General features: G+C 35.2%; 1 protein-coding gene across 6 annotated transcripts in view; it reads right to left on the bottom strand.

Annotated features, from left to right (window-relative positions):
• The window catches only part of ARHGAP32 (Rho GTPase activating protein 32), a 288,412-nt gene that overhangs the window by 142,968 nt on the left and 120,938 nt on the right, over positions 1–24,506 (bottom strand). For 4 of the 6 annotated variants that reach the window (XM_041770213.1, XM_041770212.1, XM_041770210.1 and 1 more), the window contains 3 exons: positions 12,047–12,138; positions 11,393–11,434; positions 10,938–11,022 (listed from right to left, as the gene is read on the bottom strand). In XM_041770213.1, the coding sequence (XP_041626147.1) occupies positions 10,938–11,022; positions 11,393–11,434; positions 12,047–12,138 (219 nt within the window). The remainder of the gene's footprint in view (positions 1–10,937; positions 11,023–11,392; positions 11,435–12,046; positions 12,139–24,506) is intronic. The other 2 variants (XM_041770211.1, XM_041770215.1) reach the window with 1 other exon arrangement.

Raw genomic sequence — 24,506 nt, 5'->3', positions numbered from 1 at the left:
CTTCTTACTAGACACGTCGCCAGAGGCAAGGGAAACAAAAGCAAAATAAACTATTGGGACTTTATCAAAATAAAAAGCTTCTGCACAGCAAAGGAAACAATCAACCAAACTAAAAGGCAGCCTTCAGAATGGGAAAAGATATTTGCAAATGACATATCTGATAAAGGTTTAGTGTCCAAAATCTATAAAGAACTTATCAAACTCAACACCCAAGAAAAAAATAGTAATAATCCAGTGAAGAAATGGGCAGAAGACACGAAAGACACTTTTCCAAACATGACATCAGGATGTCTAACAGACACATGAAAGGATGTTCAGCATCTCTCATCATCAGGGAAATACAAATCAAAACCATGATGATACCACCTCACACTGGTCAGAATGGCTAAAGTTAAGAAACAACAGGTATAAGCAAGGATATGGAGAAAGGAGAACCCTCTTGCACTGTTGATGAGAATGCAAACTGGTGCAGCCTCTCTGGAAAACAGTTTGGAGGTTCCTCAAAAAGTTAAAAATGGAACTACCCTACAATCCAGCAACTGCACAATTGCACTGCTTTGGGTACTTACCCAAAGGATACAAAAATACAAATTCAAAGGGGTACATGCACCCAGATATTTATAGCAGCATTATCAACAGTAGTCAAACTATGGAGAAAGGCCAAATGTCCATCAACTGATGAATGGATGAAGATGTATACGGTATATACACATACAATGGAATATTACTCAACGATCACAAAATGAAATATTTCCATTTGCAACAACATGGATGGAGCTAGAGTGCATTATGCTAAGTGAAATAAATCAGAGAAAGACAAATACCATATGATCTCACTCATATGTGGAATTTAGCAAAGAAAACAGATGAACGTATGGAAGATGGAAAAGAAAAAACAGAGAGAGGGAAATAAGAGACCCTTAATGATAGAAAATAAACTGAGGATTGATGGAGGGAGGGGACAGATGTGTTAGATACAGGTGATGAGTATTAAGGAGGGCACTTTTTATGATGAGCACTGGGTGTTGTATGTAGGTGATAAATCATTGACTTCTAGTCCTGAAACCAATACTGTACTGCATATATGTTAACTAAAATTTACACAAGTAAAAAAAAAAATAAAGTCTTTATAACTAAAAAACAGAACTTAAAACTACGTGTAGTTTTACTTAAAACAAGAAGCCCTTTCTAAAAATTGCTTATATTTATCTTTTTTTTTTGAGGTTTCAATTACTCTAAACAAAACATAATACAACACTTCTACCTCAAAACCTGCAGCAGTTGTTCAAAGCACTATTTAGTGAAAAAATGTCCAAACTTCAATGCACTTAGTAAAAAACAGTGGCTGAAAATGAATAAAATATCAGTAATACCTACAGAATTTATTTCTCTCAAGAAAAGTATATATAAAGTAAATTAATATTTAACAAAGTTGATTTATGATAATACTAGTTTTTCCAACATCAAGCAAGTGCATACATACAGGTTATTTGCAACTCTTTTCCAAGAAAAAAAAAAGAATTAAACTTTGAATTCAATAAAAATGACAAAATAACAAACCGCCAAAATGTAACATAACAAAAAGTATGATCAGGAATTAATAGTAAGAGAAGAAGGAAGAGTGGGAAAGAAAAAAGGAAGAAAGGACGAATGGAGAAAGAAAGGAAGAAGTGAAGGAAGAAAGAAAGGAGAGACAGGAGGAGGGAGGGAGGGAGGCTCAAGTTGATCAATCAAACCCCATGCTGGTGTGATCCCCCCTAGTCCCTACTAAGAGAATTTCTACTATCCTTTAAAGTATCAATCAAATATCATCTCCTCTGCTTAGCATTTTCTGAGATTTCAAAACAGTTAATTTCTCCATATTTACTGAATATATATGTACAAATAAATGAAGACATGAAATTAACCTCAAGGTAATATATCTTGATTCTAATATATATAATTATCCTTTCATATTTTAGTCTTCCCATTTAAGTATAAACATCTAAAAAAAAAAAAGTTTAAACATCTCAAAAGAAGAAATGTCATCTTATCCATAAAACCACAAATACACAATAAGTATTTGTTAAATGACTGACTTCCCAGCATATCTAACAAGACAGACACATCATGAAGATGTGTTCCATTCAAGAGCACTACTGAAGCCCTACACTAAAAGACTGTGCTGAGTTCTGCAGAAATAAAAAGTGTGATATCCCCCAAAGAGCTAATAATTAGGAATAAATAAAAATAGATCAAGTGGAAATCGAAAATGATACACAACTTGCATAAATCTGCAAATTTCAAAAATAAACTTAGCAACACCTGTCTATATACCCTTGTATATACCCTTGGCCCAACCACTCATATAATATGATTTTATTTAATGCATATACTAACATCAATAAAACCTAGGATATCCATCAATAAGGAACTGATTAAATAAATTACAGTGTAACAATAAAATAAAATACTATATAATTGAAAATAATAAGATAAATACAAATTACTGAAGTAAAAAATATATATCCAAGATACATTTTCAAATAAAAAAGCAACTTTCAAGGCAGTGTGTATACTAGCAATCTATCTATACTTTTTTAAAAGATATAGGTAGCAGGATAGATGGTTATAGCTAGAACTGTATCTAGAGATATTGCTATAAATTTTACAAAGAATCCTAGACAGACACATAATAGTGAACAAGAGAGAGCATAAAGGGAATTTAAAGTTGTATTTGTACATGTCATCATCCATTCTATTTGATGTTTCATTTTAAATATATATATATACTCATAAAGAATATATTCTTATCAGATAAGAACAGTATTTAAATGTTGAAAAAACTAAAATATTAAAAGTATTTTTAAAGCAAATTTTATTTTTCTACATAAATTCATTTATGTATTCACTCAATAAATAGTCATCAAATGATTTTTATGTGTCAGGCACTATTTTATGCTGAGGTGGAAAAAATAGAATAAATAATAATAATTAGCATGCCAGATGTTGGTTTTATGGAGAAAAAATTAACTATGGGTGGAGATAAGGAATGCAGGTAACCAGGAGTTGCAATTTCATTTAGAGAATGTACACTCTTTCTGAGAAGATAACATTTCAGTAAAGAAATTCAAAGAAGGGAAGATAGTAGGTCCTGTGACTATCCAGGGAGAAGAGCCTTTCCAAGTAGAGGAAACAGAAAAGTCCAGAGGTCCTAAGAAGGGAGCCTGGACACTGGATGAAGAGCAACTATAGCCAAAAAGCACTATGTCTCAGGGAAGAAGTAAAAGAATTAAGAGATGAGGTCAGACAGGTTAAGGGCAGATCTTATAAATCCTTTTAGGAAATGTTAAGAAATTTGACTTTTGCCATGAAGAAGATGAGAAGTAACTGGAGGGTTTTGAAACCGTAACATGATCTGATTTATATTTAAAAGACTCATTCTTACAGTGTGCCAAATAAGGCTTTTGAAATAACCCCTCAAAAATGACCACAGTAGGGATGCCTGGGTGGCTCAGCAGCTGAGTGTCTGCCTTCGGCTCCAGTTGTGATCCTGGGGTCTGGGATCGAATCCCATCTCGGGCTCCCTGCAAGGAGCCTGCTTCTCCCTCTGCCCATGTCTCTGCCTCTCTCTGTGTGTCTCTCATGAATAAATAAATAAAATCTTTTTCTAAATAAATAAATAAATAAATACAACAAATGACCACAGTAGATAAAAGAGAAACAGGTAATGTAGTCAGATTTCTTTTAAATTTATTTATTTGAAATTCATTTGCAATTAAATTTATAAATATATATATAAATTAAATTTATTTTAAATTTTATTTTATTTCTTTTAAAGATAGAATTTTTGTTGTTGTTTAAATTCAATTTTCCAACAGAATTTTTTTTTAATTTATTTTAAAGATAGAGCCAAGAATTTTGCTGATGGACTGAATATGAAGAGTAACAGAGAGATGGTTCTAAGATTTTGTCTGGTCTTAGGAACTGGAAAGACAGGTTTACTATTTAACAACATGGACAAGACAGCAAGAGGAGCAGGTCTGAGGAGAGACTGTTCTAGGCATGCTAAATTTGAGATGCTGATTAGTCATCCAAGAGAAGATACTGAGCAGTCAGCTAGATATACAACACTAGAATTCAAAGAAGAGATTATGAAAATTTCCTCTGTAGGTTATATGATAAATAAACCAATAAAATTATTGGTCCAAATGAACCCTTATATCTAAATTATTCTATAAGCAACTGTGTTTTATGGTCTAAATAAAATTGAAGATCAGAATTTTTAACATTATATTAAGAAAACTTATCTTCATTTTATGAAATGAAAGTCTTAAAGTCAAACATAATTTCACCTGGATTTTAAAAATTTCATGTTCAGTGACATCTTCTAGGATATAATGGCTACCGCAGCTACGGATTTTCAGTATGTGGGGAGTAGAAAGAGCTAGAAATACAAACACAAGAAATCCATAAGTGCAAGAGAAATTCTTAAGGTCAGAGTGGAAAACAGAAAGTATGGTAACTACAGAATGTCAACATTTTGGACATATTAAAAGCAACAAGTGAGTCAACAGGCAGCATGAACAATCTATGAGGATATAATGGTTGCCAAGCATAAAGTTGATGACTTGCTCCAGACACATTTAACCAAGTTTCATACTTATTTCCCCCTCAGAACATATTGTCAATCTTATATTAAATATACATAAGGATTCAGGGCACCTGAGTGGCTACGTCGGCTGAACGTCTGACTCAGGGTCCTGAGATTAAGCCCCGGAGCAGGCTCCATGCTCAGCACAGAGTCTACCTGCCCCTTTCCCTATGCTCCTCTCCCCACTCATGCTCTCGCTCTCTCTCTCAAATAAATAAATAAATAAATAAACAAACAAACAAACAAACTTAAAAAAACAAGTTAGGGTTCCAGGAAAATGGTGGAGTAGGAAAGCACCAGGACTCTCCCACGTAGGCAACAGTTGCCTAGATGGCACAGTCAGCAGAATCTGTCTGATGCAATTATTTTATGACTCTGAAAGTCTACTGAAGGCCTGCAACTTCCAGAGAAAGTTCTGGAGAGTAAATTGCAGCTAATTTCAGTCCATTTCACCTGTTAGCACCATACCAGCTACCTATCCCCAATCCCTCAGCATTCAAGGAAACCATGCACACACTAAAGGAGCAGCGTGCAATCAGCTTGGAATAGGCAAAAAAAAAAAAAAAAAGACCTTGTCCTACATTCATCAAAGAATCTGTGCTCTGAACTCTAATTGCTGTTTCCATGCTCAGCAGGGAGTCTGCTGAAGATTCTGTCTCCCTCTCCCTCTACCCCAACTCACAAGAGCATGCATTCTTTCTCTCTCAAATAAATACATAAAACTTAAAAAAAAAAAGAATAAGAAAAAGAAAGAGATGGCAGCAAAAGCAACCTTGAAAAAGAATAACACAGCTGGAGGCATCACAATCACAGATTTTTAAATATACTACAAAGCTGTAGTAAGCAAAACAGTATGGTACTAGCACAAAAACAGCCACAAATAGACAACCCAGAAATAAAACTACCCTCTGACAAAGGAGGTGATAAATGGTGCCAGGAAAACCGAATAGCCACATACAAAAGAATGAATCTGGACCACTTTTTTATAGCATACATACCCAAAAAGAAACCCTCAAAATGGATTAAAGACTGACATGTGAGACCTAAAATAATAAAACTAGAAAAAAAATATGGGCAGCAATTTCTTTGACACAGGTCTTAACATTTCTCTAGATATATCCCCAGGCAAGGGAAACAAAAGCAAAAACAAACTATTGAGACTATACCAAAATAAAAAGCTTTTGCACAGTGAAAGAAATAATAAATAAACAAAAGGCAACCTATTGAGTGGAGAAAGTAGTTGCAAATGATATATGTAATAAAGGATTAATACTCAAAATATATAAAGAATTTATACAACTCAACACACACATAAAAAAGTAATCAATTACAAAATGGGCAAAGTACCTGAATGGACATATTTCCAAAAAAGACATGCAGACAGCAAACAGACAAATAAAAAGATGCTCAACATCACTAAGCAGCAGGGAAATGCAAATCAAAACCACAATGACATCATCTTATACCTATCTGAATGGATAGAGTCAAAAACCCAAGAAATAGGGGCACCTGGGTGGCACAATTGGTTGAGCACTTGACTCTTGATTTTGGCTCACATCATGATTTCAGGGTCATGAAATCAAGCCTTCCCCCACCCTTGCATCAGGCTCCACAATCAGCAGGCAGTCTGCTTGAGATTCCCCCTCCTTCTCCTTCTGCTCCTCACTCTTGGGTACTCTCTCTCTCTCTCTAATATAAATAAAACAGGACCACCTGAGTGGCTCAGTTGGTTATGCATCTGCCTCCAATTCAGGTCATGATCCCAGGGTCCTGGAATTGAGTCCCACATCAGGCTCCCTGTATGAGCCTGCTTCTCCCTCTGCCTGTGTCTCTGTCTCTCTCTCTCTCTGACTCTGTGTCTTTCATGAATAAATAAATAAAATATTTTTAAAAAATGATAGAGATGACAGAATGAATTGAAAAAACATAGTCCACCTATATGCCATCCAGAAGACTATCTTTAGATCAAAAGATACATATAGGTCATATAGAAAAGTCCTAAAACTCAATAAAAAAAAAAAAAAACCAAACAGGGGATCCCTGGGTGGCTCAGTGGTTTGGCGCCACCTTCGGCCTGGGGTGTGATCCTGGAGACCTGGGATTGAGTGTCACGTCAGGCTCCCTCCATGGAGCCTGCTTCTCCCTCTACCTGTGTCTCTGCCTCTCTCGCTCTGTGTGTCTCTCATGAATAAATAAAATCTTTAAAACAAACAAACAAATTCAAAATGGGTAAAGGATTTGAATAGACAGACATTTCCCCAAAGAAGATCTACAATTGGACAATGGAGACATGAGAAAATGTTCAACATCACTAACCATGAGGGAAATGAAATTCCAATTTACTATCAGTATGGAAAAATGTTCAAAGATCTCAAATACATGGTCACCCAGAACTTCATCTCTTCTAAGTATTTGATTGTAAGTATCCCTTCGTGATATTTTGTGTTATCTCTATCCCCCATCATGCCACAGATTATCCATCCTCTCTTACTATTGGTAACAGACTCACTAGTGTCTTTAAAGCTGATCAGATTGGAGAACCAGGAATCAAGGGGTAGAAATGGGAGTGGGACCACTCAATGAGACTCATAGTGACTCACTAGCAAAATGTGTGCTTCCCGGCCCTAAAACTGTGTGTTCTACAAACCTAGACATCTTAGTTCTAAATGTAGGAATGCTTCCACCAGAAGACAAAATAACAATTCCACTGACCTGGAAGTAAACCTAACACCTGGCCACATTGGGCAGCTTATGCTTCTAAATCAACAGGCAAAGATAATGAGTTTTAGTGTGAGCTGGAATGACTGATTCTGCTACTCTACATCAGATGTAAAGAAGGATACATCTGAAATACTAGAGCTCCCTTAGGGCATTCCTTGGTATCACTGCCCTTCCACTGAACACAATGGGAAATTACCAGAACCCAATTCAGTCAGGGCTATTGATGGCCAGACCCGGAATAGAGGTATGGGTCACCCCACCAGGTAAAGAATCACAACCAGCTGAGATTCTTCTCAGGACAAAGGGAATACTGAAGGAGAAGCAGAAGAAGGTGGCTATAACACCAGCCACAGCCACATGACCAGTTACACAAGCCAAGACCATAATTGCCAGGACTATTATCTACTTATTCTGAATATGAATATGTATGTGTGTGTCATAGTAAGTATCTTTGTTTTCTTCTCTCTTTACCTTATGTAATGTAAGATTTACATCCTGGTACTTTGGTATTTTTAACATTACATCATAGTATTTGTTATAGGATATCAAGAAGAGTCAATTACCCAAGGATTTTGCATCCTCTTCTGGGAAGATGCTTAGAATATTTCTAGCTGTAAAAAATAGGTGATCATGATGTTAGGCAGAAGCATGACCCTCTAATTTGTTAGAGATTTAGTATAGTTTAAGGAATGCCAAGTTGGCAGAGTGGACTAAGATTATTAATTTTATACACTAACTTCTGGTCAAACATCATTCAAATAATTCTGGGACATTATTTTTTAGATGAGATTAACATTTAAATCAACAGACTGAGTAAAGCAGATTGTTCTCCATGATGCGGATAGGCCTCGTACAATCAGCTGAAAGTCTTTAACAGAAAAAAATAAATAACTTCCCCTGAACAGTGCACTCTACCAGCAGACTTCCCTTGGACTCAAATTACAATATCAACCCTTCCCTCACTTTTCAGTCTATTCTGGAGATTTTAAACTTAATCATGTCTCCACAATCACACAAAACAATTCCTTAAAATAAATATCTCTCTCTCGCTTTCCCTCTTTCTCTCTCTCTCTCTATATATATACACACAGATACACACACACACACATATAAATTGGTTCTGTATCACCAGAGAACTCTAAAGTAGTCATATTTTTAAATAATAATAAAATAGACTCCTTTCAAAAAAGACTGGTGGGTACCACAGAAAATATTGAAATAGTGGACCACCAATGATCCATACAACTAGAGGGACACTGCATCACAAAGAAGGCCATTAGCACCCAGCTCCAGTGCTATGGTTAACATCCATTCTGACTGTTGTCACACTAGGGATTTTTTTTTTTACACCAGGGATTTTTAATATCACTTTATTTATAAATAAGAATTCCAAGTAACCTCAACGTTCAATTTGGGAAGCCCGGGTGGCTCAGTGGTTTAGCGCCGCCTTCAGCCCAGGGCCTGATCCTGGAGTCCCGGGATCGAGTCCCACGTCAGGCTCCCTGCATGAAGCCTGCTTCTCCCTCTGCCTGTGTCTCTGCCTCTCTCTCTCTCTCTCTCTCTCTCTCTCTGTCTCTCATGAATAAATAAATAAAATCTTTTAAAACAAAACAAAAACAAAATTATGAAATTTACAGAAAAAAATAGGAAAATAATTTCATAACTTCAGAGCAAGGGAGCACATTTTAAATTTGACAGAAAAACTATAAGCCAGGTTTGTGCTTCATATAACTACATAAAATACATGAAATAAAGAATAAAATAAATGAAGCCTATACCATGAGAGCAGCATAAAGAAAATGAAATAACAAGCTATCACGTGGGAGAAGGTATTTTCATATACAAAAATAAAAAAGGGCTAGATGCAACATGAAAGAACATACAAAATATGTAAAGCATTCTCATGAATGAATAAGAAAATACAAGCAAATTTATAAAACAAAATGAGCAATAGACCCAATTTAGAGTTTCAAGAAATAGAAATCTCAAATGCCCAATAAATATCTGAAAATACCTGCATTAGAAATCAGGAGACTGTAAATTAAAATACAATGAGACATTTAAATCCCCATTAGATGCGGAAAATTGATAAGTATCAAACAATCAATAGTTGGCAAAGATATAGAACAGCAACTCTGATTTATTGTTTATGGGGGTATAAATTAATAAATCACTTTAAAAAGTAGTTTGGGGGCAGCCTCGGTGGCTCAGCGGTTTAGCATTGCCTTCAGCCGAGGGCATGATCCTGGGGTCCCAGGATTCAGTCCCACATCGGGCTCCCTACGTGGAGCCTGCTTCTCCCTCTGCCAGTGTCTCTGTCTCTCTCTCTCTCTGTATCTCTCATGAATAAATAAATAAAATCTTTAAAAATAAAAAAAAATAAAAAAAATAAAAAGTAGTTTGGCTTTATTTAGTAAAGCTGGATCTGTGGGTCTGCTATAACCCTGAAATTCTATTCCTAGGTATCCATGAGAAATTCCTGCATATATGACCAGGATTTGTGTACAATAATGCTCACAAAGGCCAAAACTGACCATTCAAATTTCAAACAAAAAGAATGGATAAATTACTTGTGACATATTCAATGCTGCAGATTAATATACAATAGTGAACAAACTGTATCTACTACAGACATCTACAGGGATCAATTTCACAAAGTTAAATGAAAGAAGAAAGAATACACTCAATAGTGAAACCTGCCCAGATTTGGTATTTCAACCTACCCCCAGTGCCCCTGGTCCTTCTTACCATGTTCTACCTTTTTACCATAGCTCTTATCTTCTCAGCCATCCTCTGTGCTCTTTAAGAGCAGGTCTTTGGTTTGGGTTGTGGTTGCTGCTCACTAATATAGCCAAAGCACCTACAACAGTGCCTGGTATATAGTACTTGCTCAGTATTTGCTAAATGGACTGGAGTAATTCCAATTATATAAAATTCAAAAAGAAGCAAACTAAACATCATATTGATTTGGGATATAGAGAGTAAGATTATAAAAGATTATAATGAATATTATAAAAGTCATGGTATTAGTAATCTTTAGGGCAGAGAAGGCAAATATAACACAGAAAGGATACCCAGGAAATTTCTATTTCTTAGCCTGGACTTTAAAATGTACATATGTATATGACATATATGTACACATGCATATGCTTTATAAGCATATATATACTTACACACTATACCTCACAGTAAGAAAAAAATATCAAAATAAAACTTCCATTATTACATCCCCCCCCCCCCACTTCACTCCTACTTGGATTTAACCATTATTACTGTGATCCCACATAAGAGTCAGTTAACAACTAGAATACTTCATGCTAAAACAATGGCAAACTTTGTCTAGGAATCTAATAGAAATTCTGATCCTATCATACAATTTTCAATTGAAATAGTTGTCATCAGGCATCAAGTATTGGTCAACAGAAGAAAATAAAAGTTTTCACATCAAGCAATGACACACTAATAGAAAAAAACTACTTCTAAGTATTCTCTCTCAGACACATAGATTAAAAAAAGAAATATAGAAGAGAATAGAGATATAGGTATATCTTAATTCAGTATGCAGGAAATATTTCAAATATACCTGTATGCTGCCAAACTCAACGTTCTCATAATGGAAATGTGCACATTCAGCCATCTTCGGAAAGTGACCTTTAGTGAAGGGTAACCTGAAGTACATGAAACAATTAAGTGAGATGCAAGATACTAGAATAGCCAAATTATTAAACCTAAGGAAAAAACAAAATGGGTTGAAGAGCTCATGCAAGCAAAACTATTTTAATAAGCACATGCGCATGAGCACACATATATCCACACAACCTTTCCAGAAATACAGTGAACCAAATGAAAATTACATTTAATGCACAGGTCAAAAACAACACAAAACAAAAATTAAAAAGCATCACTACACTCTCCTAATCTTGACCCAAGGCAATGCCCATAGAAAAATCTACACCTTCAGTGAATGTTATGAAAACTGTGAGAGCCAACTTCTAATCAGAAGCAGCATTCCCAACAAAATAGAAAACCAGATTTTACCTGTGAATGTTGTCGCAGACCATCAGTCCTGGATTGGTGGGTCTGGATGCAGAATGAATATTTTTATCTTTGTCTTTTCTCTATTTGCAATGAAAACATAGCTCCCTAACCCCCTACCAGATGAAAAGATGGTTTTTCTGTTTTTGTTTTATATAATACCAGCCTTATGGGTTGGGGGCAGTGTACTAAGGCTTCAGTGGGAAAGTATAGAATGGTTTTTCTGTTGAAAACTGAAATGGGATACCTTCAGGTATTTTATGTAAGGGTCAATTACTAGCATCCAATTCAGACAGAGCTGAGATACAGCGATCCCATAACTCACACAACAAAGCTGATTTTTCTAAATGAATGAGAACATGTATCAAGGGCACCAAGACAGACAACACTTAACTTATTCCTATTGAACAAATGCAATCTGATAGCCAGTGACATAAAGTTGTTACAAGAACAAAATTAAAATATATTTTTAGACAAGTAGATAATCTTCAGACCTACTCCACTAATTGTTAAGTCAAAATTTAGGCTTACAGTATAATTTAATGTATGGACAGTAAGAACATATTTAGTAAGAAATCTAAAAGTTTTTAAGAGAACCAAAACACTGACTCCCATTTAGATAAATTCATTTAAAATCCACTGTAAAATTATACTTACTTTTTCACATGTTTAACCTTCATACTGGCTGTACTGCCACATGTCTTAAGACTAAGATCTCCAGGAATCTCTGGAACATCTGCTCCTCTTGCCTTAAATAAATAAATAAAAACAAAAGATTTAGGACTATTCCTTTAGTATAAATAAGTTTTAAAAAGCAGATTATAATTTTAATCGTTCTGCTGACTGTACCAACAGCAATACATACTAATAATCTCTTCTTAAAATTGTCACTTACAAGTCTTATTTACTAAAAATAAGGAAAAAATATTCACCTAATTAAAATACTTAGCTTTACTGCATAAGGAAAAATTTTCTGTGAAGAACTGTCTTACTCTTACAATCAAGTTTCAAAATCAGCTATTATCTGCCTCAAAACAAACTAAAATCTCCCCCAGGGAACTGGAAAAAAAATAACCTTGGTTATGGTGATAAATAAAAGTTAAAATGGCAGTATGGACATAAATGGAAGATCACAACATGCATTTCTCACATCAAAATTTGAAGTGACATCTATGTTGTACTTCCAGCTTACTCTTGTGGCTGCCAGTTTTCAGACATGATTTTTTAATTCTAGTGACACATTTCAGCTGCATCATTTTAAAAAACAGAAACTGGAGGTCAAAAGGTTCCTCATATTCTGGGCAAAATAAACAGTAAATCCAAATATCAATCATAAAAAAACTAATTTACAGTATATAATCTATGACTTGTAACAGAAAAACTGAGTTATTATACCCAATGCCACAGGATGCAACAGGGAAAAATAATATGGGAAAGAGAAGATTCACAAAGATGGGCTAACACACACACACACACACACACACACACACACACCACCCCAGAATACTATTTAGCCATTAAAAAGAATGAAATTTTGCCATTGGCAACAAGGATGGACCTAGAGGGTATTATGTTAAGTGAAATAAGTTGGACAGAGAAAGACAAATACCATATGATCTCATTTATATGTAAATTCTTAAATGAAAAAAAAAAACAGCAAAAACCAAACACACAGAGAACAGACTAGTTGTTTGGGATACATGAAGAAGGGGTAACTCTAACTCTAGACTCTAAAATTGTGATGAGGGCAGCCTGGCTGGCTCAGCAGTTTAGCACCACCTTCGGCACAGGGCATGATCCTGGAGACCCGGGATCGAGTCCCACATCGGACTCCCTTCATGAAGCCTGCTTCTCTCTCTCTCTCTCTGTGTGTCTCTCATGAATAAATAAATAAAATATTTAAAATAAAATAAAATTGTGATGAAACTGATCATTTAAATGACATCTCTAGCTGATAATATCCTAGATGAATATTGTATAGTTTAAAAATTATGAGTGAACAACATATTTTGAAGGACAAAAAAAATAGTTTCCTCTAGTCACTCATTCAACTGAAAAGACACAATATTCAACTGAAAAGACACAATATTCTGCAACAACCTAGATCACCTCATTTTGCTAAAATACTGTGTAACAATAATCTCTCATTGTTTATGAAGTTTGTGCACCAAAATTTACCTGACATAAAGAGGTCTGCTGTGCTTAAATTCTTTTTTTTTTTAAGATTTTATTTGGGAATCCCTGGGTGGCTCAGCGGTTTAGCGCCAGCCTTTGGCCCAGGGTGCAATCCTGGAGTCCCGGGATCAAGTCCCACGTCGGGCTCCTAGCATGGAGCCTACTTCTCCCTCCCTCCTCCTGTGTCTCTGCTTCTCTGTGTCTCTATCTCTATCATAAATAAATAAATCTTTAAATAAATAAATAAATAAATAAATAAATAAATAAAATAAAGATTTTATTTATTTATTCATGAGAAATACAGAGAGAGAGAGAGAGGCAGAGACACATGCAGCGGGAGAAGCAGGCTCCATGCAGGGAGCCTGACGTGAGACTCGATCCTGGGACTCCAGGATCGCACCCTGGGCCAAAGGCTGGCGCTAAACCGCTGAGCCACCCGGGCTGTCCTGTGCTTAAATTCTTATTAAAATGTCTAATAAAGTGGAATTTCGCTAGTTATTCTGTAAATTATTCATAAACTGACTTAAAAATAAAAGAGTGTATAAAAAGGTAACTGGACATAGTTGGTTAATGGTGGTAACTTTATTTGGTAGACTGGGAATTAAAATAATAACTGTCTTGAAAAAAAGCTCCCTGTGCTAGAAAGGCCATTGTCCCTAATACACATCTAAGGAGTATTATTTTAGCAATAAAGCATTTTTTAATTAAGATATGAATCTCGGTTTTTGGGACCTAATGCTATTGCACACTTAATAGAAGGCAGTGTAATGTAAACACTGCTTTAACATGCACTTGGAAATGAAAAAACTTCATTTGACTCGCTTTTTTGCAATATTCACTTTATTGCAGCTGTCTGGAACCAAATCAGCAATGTCACCACGATATGTCTGTATTAGACACAGAAGAAGAAAAGATTAGTGAACTTAAAGAAGTGGCAAGAAAACAATGCACAAAAATTTATGTTTGGTTTAGTTTTTGTGTGTGAGAGAAAAAGATCATCAAAAGTCTCAGTGAGATATGAAATAATATAAAGCCACTCAACATACATGTAACTAGAAAACAAAACAGAACGATACATGTAACTGAAGGGGAAAAAAGAAAAAGAAAATGCTCTCCCTGGGGACAGTAGTAGGGGGTTAAGAAGGAGAAGACGAATAGAAAAAAATTTTGAAAAAATAATTGATAAAAAAATTTACAAATTTTATGGTGATTATAAACACACTGACCCAAAAAAACTCCATAAATCTGAAGTCTGCTAAATACTTAAGAATAACATAGGGCCTATCACAATAAGATGGCTGAAAGGCACTGATAAAGAGAAAATCTTAATAGCTGCCAAAGGAAAAAATAAGAATATACATCACATTCATAGGAATAAATAGAATAAAAGCAGAACATTTGGACTAAGCACGTTCAATTGCATTTGCAAACAAGTGTCAACACAGAATCCTATATCAAGCAAAATTTATTAAAAAAAAAAGAATATGAGGTTTCTAGCCTCTTCCACTATTTACAATAAAAACTCTAAAGATAACAAAATGAAATATAATATAAACATGCAACCACTCGAGAGCTCTAAAAAATTTAAGAGCAGGCAAATTTGGAAACATTCAAAACCTGAAGAGTGACAAATACAGTGGCAGTGTGCTTCTGTTTTTTTTCCCCACTCTGTTACCTCCAGGATTGACCCACGGATAGGCCGAATCAGAATGTAACAGGTGGGTCAGAAAAACTCTTAGGGAAGTCCAACTTTCTGGCCAAAGGACTTGAAAACTGCCCCCTGAATGTGGAGGAAAGAGTCAAGAGATTTTTCCCCCCTCTTTTATCTCTTCCAACCTGGCCCAAGGACAGAACTCACATCACTCCAGCTAGAGCATGGGCATATAAGATTCTGCATGAAAACCCATTCTTCTGAGTAGAGAAACAATTTTTTTTAAAAAGGAGCGTATTATATAAAGATTGTAGAGATAATATTTCTTATTGTTTTCCTTTGTCTCTCATTACTTAGACCTAACAGTAGCCCAGTCAGGAAAAAATACATGCGATGCCAGAGGCTAAAACTCTTGGAGATTCTATCCTTCCAGTAAGAGAAATTAGGAAAAGCATCCTTTAGTAGCTAATGAAACTAAGAACACAGCAAAGGCTGTCAAAGTGAATTGATGCTAAAACCACCACCTAAGGAAGTACAGAGAGAAAGTTCAATCTGAACCCCACCAGGCTGCTGCCTGATAAGACAAAGTTAACATTCTCTACATTCTCTAAAGGACATTAGTGGAGTCAGTCCACAACACAATATTCAAAATGTCAGTGATGCAATCCAAAATTACTAGATACAACAAAACCAGTACAATGTGAGCAATTCCCAAAGGAAAAGATAATCAAGAAATGCCAAATGTGAAATGAAGCAGACGTTGGACTTATCAAAGATTTTAAAACATATATACAATAAGCACACTGCATTAGACATTGAAACCAATCTAAAGGCAAAAATTCCTTGATGAAAAATGTAAATGAAAAAAGATCAAATAAAAATTTCAAAACTGAAAAATGCAGTATCTGAAATAAAAAGTACTGACTTGGCTCAACAGCAAAATGGAAATGATAAGAGGAAAAGAGTAAGTGAATCTAACAAAAAGAAATTATGCAATCTGAAGATCAGATATTTTACATGTTTTAAAAGATTGAAAAATACGAACAGACTCACAGATACCCATGGAGAATAAACACTGTCACAGGGAAAAAAAAAACATCTAAAGTAATAATTCTAATTCACAAAAACATAACAAATATGTTCAAAGATACATGTTTACAGATTCAAGATCAGCAAAAATAAGAGAATCAAAAAAAAACCCAAAACAACACATCATAATGAAGCTGTTCACAACCAATATAAAAGAAGTATCCTGAGAGCCGCCAGACACATATTACATACAGAGTATGTAATACACATGATAGATTCAAAAAAAGAAAACACCATGATGAGGTAAATCCCAGGAAAGTAAGACTGATTTAACATCTGGAAACAAAGTCAATGTTCTGAGTTTGAATTTATCTCAGGAATATAAGAATGGCTTAATAACTGAAAATCTACTATTGTAATTACTTCAAATGGCAGTAATGCAACGTAATATATCTCAACTAGGATATACCCTCCTAGAGATAAAGGGAAACAATGTATTTTTGGTAAGATCTGCATTATTATTTTGAAATTATTAAAAGTATAAGATGAAAGCAAATAACTAATTACTAATGTCATTTAAAACTAAGGTTTTCAGCATAAGAGATACAAATGTAAATTAAAGAAATTAAGTAGAAACACTAATCATTTCCCTCTTTTTTGGTGGTGGGGGGTTTTAACTAAAGCTGCTAGAATGATAGACCAGGCAAATGCAGAAGGCACACTGAAACTTTCCTACAGCCTGCATATAGCGGAGTCTTCTGTGATATGCCCATGGATAGAGTTTTAAAATGGTAATTCAATATTATAATACAGTTAGATAAATTTGGAGCTGATTAAAAACTCAAAAATGTTAAGTGTTAATTATATGGCAAATCACTACACAACAGGAAGAAGGGAGCAGATGATAGGGCTCTTTTATTCTGAAATTTCTCAAGCTTTTCATAAAAGACAAATGAAAACATATGACATATTTATCAAATTTATAGATAGAAGAAAACTAAAAGGGACACTAACATACTGAGTGACAGAAGTTGAAGAGATTTTAACAGGCTGCAAAGACAAACTAAGATTACTATGAAGTTAGTGAAGAATAAAAATTAAAGCTTTGAAATTATTTTTGCAACTCAATTGCATAAGCACGATGGGAAAGGGGGCACACTTTGTTTGACAAGAAGTCACGTAACAAGATCTAAGGTCTGTACTTAACCACAAGCTAACTATAAGCCAAAAAGTATATCCTCACTGGTAAAAAGCTAACGCAGTTTTTAAAAAACGTGGCATCCATAACAAGGACAGTATTTGTTTCTCCATAATCTGAACCAGTCAAACCACATAAGGGAACAGTTCATCCATTTCAGGAAAACATTATTTGATACTGAAAACATACAAAAACAGGAACTGGCAATGTTTTACCCTATCTGGGCTTCACAGCTCCCTAACCCAGAAAAAGATCCCACCATTCCTACCACTGGTACAGATCTTCAAGGAATCTTTCAAATGCCTCTTCTCCTGATCCCAAATTCAAGTAAAGGTCTCCCATGACCCGGTAACCTGAAATGATTTAACAGTAGTGTAACACACGGTGTCCTGATACAGAACCATAACGCTGGATACTTCGAAAGGCAGCCCAGCACAATGCCCATACCTTTTGTATTACCTATGTGTGTGACTATCTTCTTCCAAAGTCTATAAAGTTCATCTTAAAAGATACCAGCAGAATGCTAACAGGTATTACAGATGTTTAAAGAGAAAAAGAGGGTATGAAAGGTATTTAACATACAGAGCACTGAAAAATCTCAAGTCAGCCATTCCACTGCAAAGAGGAAATGGAGACCAATAAAGAAGAAACAACATGCCACAGTGCATTAGTCACAGTATTTAACTTGAACTTTTATTACAAACCTACTACATTTAATATAGGCATATAGAAGAAAAGAGGTTCGAAGACAACTGGTTTTTTAAGTGAAAAATTATGAGAAATAGCTCTTCTATCAAAATATGAAAGACTAAAAATTTTTAAGACTGAAAAGACATAGCACAAAAGACACTAAACATTACTGCTTAGAATAGGAATTAACATAACTCCTTTAAGTAATGTGGGATCTTCAAACTCTTCAGATAAGTTAGTTCCCCATAATACAAGAGTAAAAAGAGGCGGCAACGTTCATCATAACGATATTCATCTAAGTGAAAAATATAAAGCAAATTCAAGGTCCTAATCATGAAGGAAACATCCGTAATACCTTCTATATTATAGGGTATTATGTAGTCCTTAAATTTCTTTATTAAGAGTTGTCGTTTAACATCAATTACAATACACGCTATATACATAAATTTATCCCAGGCCATCATTAGTGGCTTTAAATCTCCTGGAATATTTGTAATATTGGGGTTATCACATGAGTTAACTGTATTATGAAGCATATATGACAGTGAAAATCTATGTAACACTGTGGTAAGCAACATTCTAAAAAGGCGGCACCCTCCCTTACCCCCAAACCCCTGCCAAGACTCCTACCTCCTGGTTACTCAAACACTAACCTAGTTAATGATGGGAAGAGATTTTTTGGATGTCATTCAAGTCTCAGGTCAGTTGATCTTAAAATAATTGTCAAGGTGGGCCTAATCTAATCACAAAAGCACTTCAAAAGCAGTTCTCTCCAGCTGGCAGCAAAAGAGAAAACCAAAGAAGATTGAAAGCATGATAAGGATTTGAGGTGCTGCTGGCTTTGAAGCCTGTAGTGTCCAAGTGAGGAGGACTTCAGGCAGCCTCTGATAGTAGAACACAGCCCCCCGCTGGCAGCCAACAGGGAAACTAGGACTTCAGACCTAGGAACAAGAATTCTGTCCACAACCCACATGATGTGGGAAGCAAATTCTTCGGTCTTCAGAGGAGAGCCTAACCCAGCCGACACCTTGATTTCTGCCTCACCAAGACCCTGAGCAGAAAACCCAGTTCAGCTCGCCCAAACTTATGACCTACAGGACCGCAAAACAGCAAACGAGCATTAAGTCCCTACATTTGTGATAATTTCTCACACAGCAACAGACAATGAATATTAATAATGTGGATATTTAAGACCCTAGAAATTCCTGAATGATCTCAGGCTTTAAGTGCTCCTTTACCTCCCGTGCGGTTGAGACTCTCTCCTGGGTGGCTCAGGCAGTGAAGTGTCTGCCTTGGGCTCAGGTCATGATCTCAGGGTCCTGGGATCCAACCCCACAAGGGCTCCTCGCTCAGTGGGGAGCCTGCTTCTCCCTCCTCCCCTGCCTCCCCACCACAGCTCGAGGTCTCACACACTTGCGTTCTCTGTCTCAGATACATAAAATCTTTTAAAAATAAATAAATAAGTAAAACTCTCTCTTCCCAGGACTGTGAATCAAAGCCCCCAAAGCTCTTGATTTCCAGCACTCCCAGACGCCAATGAATGCACTGACTTCAGTACTCTCCCAAGACTCCTGCTGAAGCTCATGTGAAGGCAAGCCCTGGAAGAAAGTACAATTTCTGCAGGTGAGGCGAGTAGCCAGCGGGAGGTACACAGATCTGACTCAGTTTATGTACTAAACACTCTCCTTTCTCCCTGGCAACCTATACTTCAATGTGCATGCCACAAACAGTTCCATGCCCATTCTGCAGCTCTCAAGACCCTCAATCGCGACCTGGGTGACTCAGCTGGTGAAGCATCTGCTTTCTGCTCAGGTCATGATTTCAAGATTCTGGGATGAAGTCTGGCATTGGGTTCTCTGCTCAGTAGGGAGTCTGCTTCTCCCTCTCCCTCTGCCCCTCCCCCTCCACTCATGCTTATTTTCTTTCTCAAATAAATAAATAAAATCTTAAAGAAAAAAGACTCATTGATTTCCCCTACAAGGAGAAATAAACTTCATTCCTTTCCCTCTCTATGGTAACATTTTTTATTCCCCTTTCACAGATGTCCTTTCACTATGTCCACCAGCCAGTCTTTTCCAGAGTTTTGACCCAGCCAACTCCTTTACCTATGACATTTTCCATAACGTACTCCGGGGAATATTCAGTTTTCCCTACACTGCAGCACCTTAATAATGAGGCAGAATGTATATGTTCAATGGGAAGAAAAAGATATAAAACTGTAGATTGTTTACGAGTATAAAATTATATTCCCAGACATGATGGGAATATATTAACAAAGCAATATGCTTTGAAAGTAACAATTTGGAGAAGAAAATCATGTTTATATGGGTGTTAAATTAGAAATTCTCTACATGGTAAGAAGTCAAGAAGGAAATATACCAAAATAATCTCAATGGCGTGGGAAATGGCATTATGGGTGAGTCTCTTTTTTTTCTCACTTCCCTGCATTTTCCATATAAGCATGTCTTGTTTTTACAAAGGAAGAAAACTTTATTGGGAAAAAGAGAGAAGGAAAGAGAGAAAGCAAGCAAGTTAGCTACCTGTTTCCACCTACCTACCTTACAGCAACCATATGCAAATACTTAACAACCCATTATAACTAAATGAGATTGGAGATTAGATACTCAATATAATTCCAATAGACAAAACTAGATATTCATATTTACAGGCAATTTAGGGAAGAACAAGAGAAAAAAAACATATTTATGATGAGATATACTCTTGTTCTAGTAATTAAATGGATTTTTGATCACTGAGCCAAGTCCTGAGTTAATGTAGTAGGAGCTAGAACCACAGCGGTTGCATCTCAAAGCAGAAAAAAGAGAAATAAATAACCGGTCTTCTCCCATTTTCCTGCCCTCCAATCTCCTACCAGTGCCTCCCACTGGCCAAACCTACCCAGAAGTCTGGTGGCAAGAGAGCCTAGGAAATTAATTTGTGGAGATTCACCTCCTGCTACAGAGAACAAAGCAGAAGGGCAGGAAATCCCAAACCCAGCTCCAAGACATTCATTACTAAATGATGAAGATATAATTGTATTTATCTATAATTCCAGTAATTTGAAATATAAATGATTTTATATAAAATCTCATTTTTAAAAGGTACAGCAAATAACATCCTTATTTACACATGGGTACATATACATACGTGCACATTCATAATCAGTTGAATAATCAAGACTGTAATGCTAAATCTATACTGGGCATAAAGGCAAACTATTCAAAATGAGTAGCCGATACTAAAGAACAACAAAGGTGGATGCAAAATTGTCACAGAAAATAAGCATTCACAAAGGACATCAAAATGCATTCAATGTAAGAATATACTGTTAACAAAATGCCCTCGAGTGTCCTTTTCTTCAAAGAACAAAAATCCCAATACGACATAGGTACAAGGCTAGCAAAAAGCATGTAAAAATAATTCAGGGGAAAAAATGGTAACTTTCTGCCACTCTTCACTTTCTTCCTTTGACAAACTCAAATCTTATTTACTATATTCTTTTTATTATTTGTATTCAGAATTTAAGGGACAGCACCACAGCTTTAGACTAATTTTATAAATAATGTTTCTTCATAACGATAATCAAAAATAACATTTGGACTTAAAACGTAGTAGAGAAGGGAAAAATATCTGGCCTCTTAAATAGGAGAAAAAAATGTAGGAGCTGTCTTTAGGTTGGTAGAGCTGTATACATACACAGACAGTCCCAGATTTAAGACAGTTCCACTTACAACTTTTTGACTTTACAATAGTAAGAAAGCAATGCACATTCAATAGTATACTTTAAGTTTTGAATTTTGACTTTTTCCTAGGCTAGCATATACAGTACCATACTTCCTAGTGATGCTGAGCAGCAGGGGTGAGCCACAGCTCATAGTCAACAACAGGAGCATGAGGGTAAGCAATGTTCTGTACTCATACAACCATTCCGCTTTTCACTTTCAGTAAAATATATAATAAATCCACTAAGATCTTCAACACTTCATTATAAAACAGACTTAGTGTTAAATAATTTTGTCCAACTGTAGGCTAATATAAGTGTTCATAAGTGTCTATCTTAAATGTGAGCACATTTAAGATAGACAAGACTAGGCTATAATGTTCAGTAGGTTAGATGTATCCAATTCATCTTTGACTTATAATATTTTCAATGTACAATTAGTTTATGAGGATGTGACCCTATCTTAAGTCAAGGGAGAACGATGCATATACATATGATATGCATTACCATATATATAACTGAAAAAAAAACAAGATTTGAATATGAAATCTGTTCTGTGAAGAAAGGCAAATGGGACTGCCAGTTTCCATACTCAAATATAGTTTCACCATAGGACATATATGGAACAAATCTCTGAAATGAAACATGTTTATAGAAACTATTAAATTTTAATTGGTCTAAGTATTGTTCCCTTTCATACAAAGGAACAAAAGACAATAAGGAGAAATATAATAAATAATTACCCCAATACTACCAAAAAGCTACATCTATTAAATCTACAGTATATTATGTTGAACAACAGCATCACAAAATGATTTTTTTTCAGAGGGGGGATGTGAGGGAGGGACAGAAGGAGAGGGAGAGAGAAAATCTTAATCAGGTTCCACTCAGAGCAAACATCTGAAGCACAGAGCCCGAAGTGGGGGCTCGACTTCACAATCCTAAGATCACAACCTGAGCCAAAATCAAGAGTTAAATGTTAAAACCAACCAAGCCAATCCCAGGCACCCCAATTCTTTAAAAGTATATTACCAAGAAATTAAATTAACTAAGTTATCTGTATGAATATTTTCAAAAATATTTGATACAACAAAATACCCATAATGTTAAAAAACAGATTACATAATTTTCTTCACTTATTTCGTCCAGCAGGGTATATGTAGAACTAAACTCCTAATGTGCAAGCGCTAAAAACACTTTGGAATCAAAGGAGGCAGGTAGATTTAAATACAAGGATAACTTCCAAAGTATACATAAGTATACATACATCAAATAAGACTCTGGAGTAAACTATATAATTATTCCTATTTAATTTTCTATTTTGACTACAAACATTTGGGTGAGATTACTAAAGCAAAAAAAAAGAAAATCTATGATTTTAAAAAGTGATTATAAAGCTAGTTCCAGTGAAGAAGTTGCCTTAAAGTTCAATTCTACTACAAAATAATGTCTCTTCAGAGAAAACCAATTAACAAGAAAAAATTATTTGAGGGCAACATTTAAAATAATTTAGGAAAAGTTATCAGCAAGGTCCATTACTATAATAATCACAAATTCCCTATGAGGCAACATCTGGTAAATCAACATAAAAATTAACACAATGACATATTAGCAAAATTGTCAAATATTTTGAAATGTACACTTCTCTAAATGGAGATTCATTCTTTCCTTCATCTCACTCCCATCTGTCCCAATCATTAAAGATAATCCTCCCTATTCAGCAAGTATTTAATTTGCTGAAAATACAGTGTTCCAGTGTTGTAAAAAAATTTATCAGATATTTTCTATTAAGGTTTTTAGGAAAATCTAAAAACAGTATACTATTACCTTTAGAGGGATTTTATTCAGGTAAATTATTGCTAGTCTTCAGTGCTGCTAGAAAATGATACTGATCTGTTTCTACATCTGAATTTTGTACATCAGATCTAATAATAAAAATGCGCATGTAATATTTAAATATATATTATAAAATATAAAATACATGTTCTTTTTGAAATAAGGCAGGGTATGAACTAAAGAATAGTAGAAGGGAAGAAATAACCACAAATGAGGGAGGTACTTCATTGGAAAATTTCTATTAAAGAAAGAAATAGCAATATTTTAGACTAACCATGACACTCCATTTGAGATTTATAAGAGTCATTACTCCTCTAACTGCATGTTTTATGTACTTTCTCCCTGAGTATTCCCTAAGTTTAAACATATTTTTGAAAAGCTATATAACAAATTATCTCAGTAAAAGTAACACCCAGATCACTTAAAGCCTTAAATAGCACAATATTTGGAACGTACAACTGACCCTTAAGCAACATGGAGGTTAAGAACCCTAATCCCTTACACAATTAAAAATTCAGTATAACTTTGACTCCCCCAAAATTTAACTAATAGCTTACTATTGACCGGAAGCCTTAATAATAATATGAATTGATGATTAATACATATTTTGAATGCTACATGTTTTATATACTGTATTCTTACAATAAAGTAAGCTAGGAGAAAAATGTTAAGAAAATCATAAGGAAGAGAAAACATATTTACAGTACCATACATTATTTATCCAAGAAAATGCATGTATAAGTGGATCTGTGCAGTTCAAACCTGTTTTGTCCAAGGGTCAACTGTAGTTTTCAGTTTAATAATTAACAATAAAATA

This window comes from Vulpes lagopus, chromosome 10, assembly GCF_018345385.1.
Source record: "Vulpes lagopus strain Blue_001 chromosome 10, ASM1834538v1, whole genome shotgun sequence".
Taxonomy (NCBI): domain Eukaryota; kingdom Metazoa; phylum Chordata; class Mammalia; order Carnivora; family Canidae; genus Vulpes; species Vulpes lagopus.
This window is presented reverse-complemented; position numbering and strand designations above follow the sequence as displayed.